The sequence below is a fragment of the Micromys minutus genome (assembly GCF_963924665.1).
Source record: "Micromys minutus genome assembly, chromosome: 5".
NCBI lineage: Eukaryota > Metazoa > Chordata > Mammalia > Rodentia > Muridae > Micromys > Micromys minutus.
The window spans coordinates 5,371,216-5,377,601 of NC_137974.1; the positions used below are offsets into that span (position 1 = coordinate 5,371,216).

The 6,386-nt window shown below is 43.9% G+C and overlaps 1 protein-coding gene across 4 annotated transcripts in view; it reads right to left on the reverse strand.

Annotated features, from left to right (window-relative positions):
• The window catches only part of NAA16 (N-alpha-acetyltransferase 16, NatA auxiliary subunit), a 60,191-nt gene extending 57,798 nt beyond the window's left edge, over nucleotides 1-2,393 (reverse strand). For all 4 annotated transcript variants that reach the window (XR_013975045.1, XM_080917283.1, XM_080917282.1 and 1 more), the window contains exon 1: nucleotides 2,259-2,393. Coding sequence is in view for 3 of the 4 variants with exons in the window: in XM_080917283.1 (XP_080773409.1) it covers nucleotides 2,259-2,312 (54 nt within the window). In the remaining variant the exon portion in view is untranslated. The remainder of the gene's footprint in view (nucleotides 1-2,258) is intronic.
• Between the last annotated feature and the right edge of the window lie 3,993 nt (nucleotides 2,394-6,386).

Genomic DNA, 6,386 nt, shown 5'->3' on the forward strand with positions numbered 1-6,386 from the left:
GAACAGATACAAACCTACCTTTGCTGCCAACTGTGGTCTAGCTACAAGACTACCTATCATTCATCTAACCCTAACATAAAAGGCACCTTTACTCCTCACCACTTTCTCATCAGTTGAACCGTTGAGACTAGGTGTCCCATCACTCAGTATTCAAGCTTTCCCCACTTTAGGACCTCTACACTATATTCCTTTTACTAAAATGTTCTTCCTCTCATCTTCCCTTGGCTATTCCTTATGATCTAAGCCACTCTTCACCTATTTGAAGATACTATGTAACTCTGCCAGCCTCCTACCCTCTGCCTATCCCGACCATTACTATTACTCTGCCTATCCCGACCATTACTATTACTCTGCCTATCCCGACCATTACTATTACTCTGCCTATCCCGACCATTACTATTACTCTGCCTATCCTGGCCATTACTATTAACTCTGCCTATCCCGACCATTACTATTACTCTGCCTATCCTGGCCATTACTATTAACTCTGCCTATCCCGACCATTACTATTACTCTGCCTATCCGGACTATTACTCTTTCCTCTGCTACACAGTGCTATTACTCCATTGTCTGACATTCTTAATGATTTACTATCTATCTTCACAACCATCCTGTGAACTCTAGGAGAATGAATTCTTGCCTTAGGAATCCTTACACTAGAGAAATAATCAAGAGCTGCTCAATTTAAACCATCCTCCTAAATGCAAAGCAAAATGGCACCAAGGGCATAGCTAATTCTTGAAGCAGATATGGATGTGGAGGTGATAATTTGAAAGTCTTCATTAAAATATATTTCAATTGAACTGTCATGATTGGCTCTGGGAAAATTACTAAATGGTTAAAAGATAAAAGTAACAGAAAAAAATATTGAACCATATGAATAAACTAAATTGATATGAGTTGGTGACTCATTTGCTACAATCAATCAATCCTTAAGAAGTTGAGACAAAAGGACTGCCATGAGTTCTAGGCTAGCCTAGATCATACAACCCACTGTGGGCTAGAGTCACACTCTGAAACCTAGTCTTGAAGGAAGTAAAATAAAATAGGGCCAGTCAAATGGGTCAGTTAATAAAGATGCTTTGCACTAAGCTGGACAACCTGAGTTGGACTGTAAAACACAAACAAATGAACAAAAAAACAGAAAAATGTTGTTTCAGACCAAGCAGTGGTGGCACATGCCTTTGATCCCAGCACTTGGGAGGCAGAGGCAGGTGGATCTCTAAGTTTGAAGCCAGCCCGGCTCATCAACAGCTAACTGCTATACAGCCATGTGCTCTCAATATAAACTCATCCTGAAATCTAAAAGCTTGCCCCGCAAGTACATTTTCAAATTAAAAGGGCAGCTTAGAAAACACAACTATTAACTCATATTCTTTTCTAAATCTTAGAGCCCCAGGGCATACTAAGAAGCACATGTCACCTCTCATCCCTGAAAGGATATAACCTGGAAAAAAGGTAAAGGTGCCAAGGTGGCAGATAGGCTGGCACGCATCCCAGAGAAAACTTCTTGTCTCAGCATAGTGGCAAATGCCTTTTATCCCAGCCCTTGGGAGGCAAAAAGAGCAGCTCTAAAATCTAGGGTAGCTTTGTCCACATAGAGAGATCAGGCCAGCCAGGGTTAGAGTGAGCATGTCTTAAGTAAAATTTAAAAAACGTAAAACTGAACCTCTTTAACTTGGCATGGGTTTGACATAGCCAAGGCAATTTACTATTGTTGTTGTTGTTATTAATAATAGCTGCTATTATTATTATTATTATTATTATTATTATTATTATTATGGCATGCGTCAAAGCCACATAAAAGGTCTCAATCGCAAAGCCCAATCTCTGCAGCATTTATCACAAGGACGAGTTAGAAGCAAGTTTCTGGTAAGTCACTCCCAAAACGGGGCCACCACAAACATTCAAACTCTCCCACAAGGAGGCATGGGGTCCCTAGGACCGTGGGCTGCGACGGCTGGGGACCCGAAGCAGCTTTGACTACCCTGAAGGGCCGACTGCAGGGAGGCGCTGAGCCTAGCGCCGCAGAAGGCACCGGGCCGCCGGGGTCCCAGCGGCTTTGTCAGGGAAGTTTCTGGAAAGCTCCCGCAGTGGGGCCAGCCCGGCACGCTACAGAATCCAGGAGGGAGCGCCGCGCGGGGAGAGAGGGAAGGGGAGCGCTGCGGGGGAGGGAAGGAGAAGCGGCCGGAGGAGAGCCGGGCTCTGAGGAGGAGAAAGCGCGCAAGCGCGCAGAGGTCGGGTGGGCCACCGCTCACCAGCACGCGCTTGAAGAGGGCGCTCTCCTTGGCGGGCAGCTGCACGCAGGGCATCACGGCGATGGGAGGCCTGCCGGACCGACCAGCCAGGACCCGGAGCCGCGGGTTACTTCAGCGGGATGCCACGGGAAGCGGAACACAGCGCACTCCAGTGGGCCGCCCCGCAGGGAACCCCGCGCGCAAAGATGGCGACCAGGGCCCGCCTCCTGCGGTGCGCATGCGCAGTCTCAGGCCCGAGAGAAAGCCTCACTCTGCTCCCTGGGGAGGTCTTCCGGTCTGTGTGGTGCTAAGGCTGTCACCCCATCAGCGCCAAAGCACTCACCCTAATCTCTGAAAGCTGTTCGTCTCACGCTGGCTATTAGGCTTCCGCCCTACACGGTGTAATTTTTTTTCCGCGTTAACTTTTATGCTTTTGTGCAGTGGAAACCCTGGTTGATACAATGAAGACTCTTGATTTAGAATCCATTTTTCCTTCCTTTTCTTGCTGTTTTTAAAACGATCCTTAAAGGAAGCCTTGACTTTCGGTGCAAATCAAAGTAGTGATCATGACTTATGCGGGAACATGGGCAGACCTTGAAATGATGAAGCTGGTGTGAAAGACATCTCAGCCGTGTAGGGGACCCAACATTTTCAGTACGAATTGTGGTATTTTTATGGGTCTATTGATCTTCAAGTCTACTGCCTCTTTCTCCACATAAGCTACCCAATAATGGGGAAAGCAGGGTACAACCCTAGAATGTTTCAGGGGCAATTTCTCCAAAACATAAAACATGCCAACAGTGTGTAACAACATAAAGATAGACATCTGTGACAAGAAGAACCACACACTAAATGTTGGCGTAGTATTAAAGTAGTAAAAGACATATGTAAACATATGTATATAAACTTACATACATTCTGAATCCTAATTTCTGCACGTGCCTGTAATAATAGCACTGGAAAAATCAAGTGCAAGAGGATTACAAGTTCAAAGCCAGGCGAGGCTATGTAGCGAGAACTTTTTTTTTAAGGGGACAGGAGGCTACAGGCAGCAGGAAATGATTCAACTTGCAAACCTGAGTTCCTTCTTCAGAACCCGTTTGGTTGGCTGGTTGGTTTTCTCTTTCAGAGACGGGGTACCTCTGTGTACCCTTGACTGTCCTGGTTCTCTGTGAACCAGGCTGGCCTCAAACTAAGAGTTCTGACTGCGTCTGCCTCCTCATGCTGGGATTAAAGGCATGTGCCACCACTGCTGGGCCTGAAACAACATTTTTGTTTTTTTGGTTTTTTTTTTGTTGTTGTTGTTCATTAGTTAGTTAGTTTGTTTGTTTATCTGTTTGTTTAAGAAAAAGAAAAGGAAACTGGGGGTGGGGAAGGGAGGCCAGGTTAGCCTAACCTATCTGGTGAGCTCTGTCCTAGTAAAGGACCCTGTCTCAAAAACCAAGGTAGACAGCTCCTGAGTTATTAACACTTAGGTTGCTCTCTGACCTCCACACACATGTGCCCACAGGTACACCCACACCCCCCCCACACACACACCTTAGTTGTTCAGGATATGGTGGGTAAGACAGGAGGACTAGAATTCAGAACAAAACACAAACTTCCACTAGCTGCACTGCTGGCAGTTCCAAGCCCAATTCTTAGTCTATATAGATAGAATGTCTGTGCAAACAGAAAGCCTAAATGAGCCAGCAGCTGTAATTTTATTACTGCCTTCCTGTTTTGTCTGGAACAAAACTTATTTCTGCCTTTCAGCAGGAAATGGAGCTATAATCACTGTGATTTGCTTTACAGCAGGGTTATATGAATTTAATGCTTAGTCACTTTAAAGCCAAAATTAAAAGAAAAATGCTATGTAAATCAAAACTCAGTGTTTCTCAGAAGAAAAGCCAAATCCTGACTGGGAACATGTGGGATTTCCTGCTAAACATTCCCTCCTGGCACTTTAGACAAGTTGTACCTCCTTTAGAATCAAGCGCCAAGTAAAATAATGCTACAACCACATACCTATTTATATAACTAGCTGGCATAGTTAAATCTAGGAGTTTGTTATTATTCCCACAACCAATTTAACCATGCAATTAAAGGCTGTTGAAAACAGCTGAGGTGGTTTGAATGAGAATACTTCTATAGGCTCTTGTATTTGAAGGCTAGGTCCTAGCTGATGGAACTGTTGGGGAAGGATTAGAAGGTGTGGTCTTGTTGGAGGAGGTGTGTTACTGTCACTGGATATAAAGGGGGAAAGCTTTGAGGTTTCAAAATACCATGTCATTCCCAGATAGCGCCCACTCTCCCTCATAACTATTGTCTCAACATATAAACTCATAGCTGCTGTTCCATCACCATGCCTACCACTGTGACCGTCTACTCCAACATGGGAGGATGTTATAGTTTCACGCTCTGAAACCATGAGCAAATATTTATTAAATATTAAATATTTTTTAAGTTGTCATGGTTGTGGTCATGGTGTTTCTTCACAGCAATAGAAAAGTAATTAAGACAACTTATTAGGGTGCATATCACATTCCACCCAAGATTCTTAGGAATGGTAGAAACCTTAGGGGGAAGCTAAATCAGAGGAGTATATTATAGAAGGACATACTAGAGTGTTGTTATCATCTTACTTCCCAGTTCTTACAAGGTAAACAAACTTAACACTATGTTCTGCCTTGCCAAAGGTCCCGAAACAAGATGACCAAGAACTGAAACTTTGGCAACCACAAAGAAATTATTTCCTTTTTAGTTTTGTTTGAGGTTTCGGGTTTTTGTTTGTGAGTTTTGTTGTTGTTGTTGTTGGTGGTGGTGGTGGTGGTTTAGTTTGGTTTGGTTTTTAGAGACAGGGCTTCCCCTTGTCGTCTTGTCTGTCCTGGAACTCACTCAATAGACTAGGCTGCCCTCAAACTCACTGAGATCCAACTGCCTCTGCCTCCCAGGTGCTGGGATAAAAGGCATGCATCACCACACTTTGTAACACATTTTTAAAAAGTTTTTGAGTGTTTGAGTGTTTTACTACCATCTGTGCATGCCAAGTATGTGCAGTGTCCATGGAAGACAGAAGAGGGCATCAGATTCCCTGGAACTGGAGTTACAGATGGTTGTGAGGCACCGCATAGGTGCTAGGACTGAAGCCTTGTTTTCTGTAAGAGCCTCAAGTGCGCATAAATACTGATCCATGTCTCCAGCTCTAACACAGTTGAAAGAGAATAGTTTTCTAGGCCTTAAATATACTCTTTCAATCCAGGAAGCAGGATGCATGTTTGTAAACCCTTATCTTTGGTGGGTAGATGCAGTGGGAACAGAAGTTCACAGTCACTCTTGGCGACAATAGCCAGTTCAGGGACAGCATAGGCCATGTGAGACTCTATCTCAAATACCGACTAAATAAACATGCCTTTTCAATTACATAGTGTAGCTCTCTTTCTGCATTAATAAGCATGTTCATGCTACATTGTTTTTCTTTGTTTAAAAAGTTGGCAAATAAAACACTGTACTTAAAACTAAGTATAGCTTGGCTTCAGGGTTCTTTGTATGTTGAGGGATAACACAAATAAAGTACACAAAATAATTTATATTTTTAAAATGTTCTACATAATTCATCAGTCTAGTCAAGTTGCTATAACAATATACCATAGACTGGTAGTGCAAATTCCTCACAGTTTGGAGGCCAGAAAGTCCAAGATTAAGATAACAAGGTGAGTTTCACCTGTTGGCTTGTAGGTGGCTACTTTCTCACTATGTGTTCACAGGACTGTTTTGTGTGGCAATGTTCTAACTCACTTCTACAGGTTTTCCTGTAACTTCCATTTGAGTGTACACACATTAAAATACATATTTTTATTATGTTTGAATTTTGTGTGTGTGTGGGTATATGGGTGTTTATGTGTGTGGGTGTATGTGTGTGTGGGGGGTGTGTGTGTGGGTATGGGGGTGTGTGTGTGGGGTGTATGGGTGTATGTGGGTGTGGGTGTATGTGTGTGTGTATGGGTGTGGGGGTGTGTGTGTGGGTGTATGGGTGTGTGTGGATGTGGGTCTATGGGTGTGTGCGTGAGTATTTGGGTATGTGTGTGGGTGTGTGTGAGTGTGGGTGTGTGTGGGGGGGGTGTATGTGTGTGGGTGTATGGGTGTGTACATGAGTGTGGGTACTTGTAG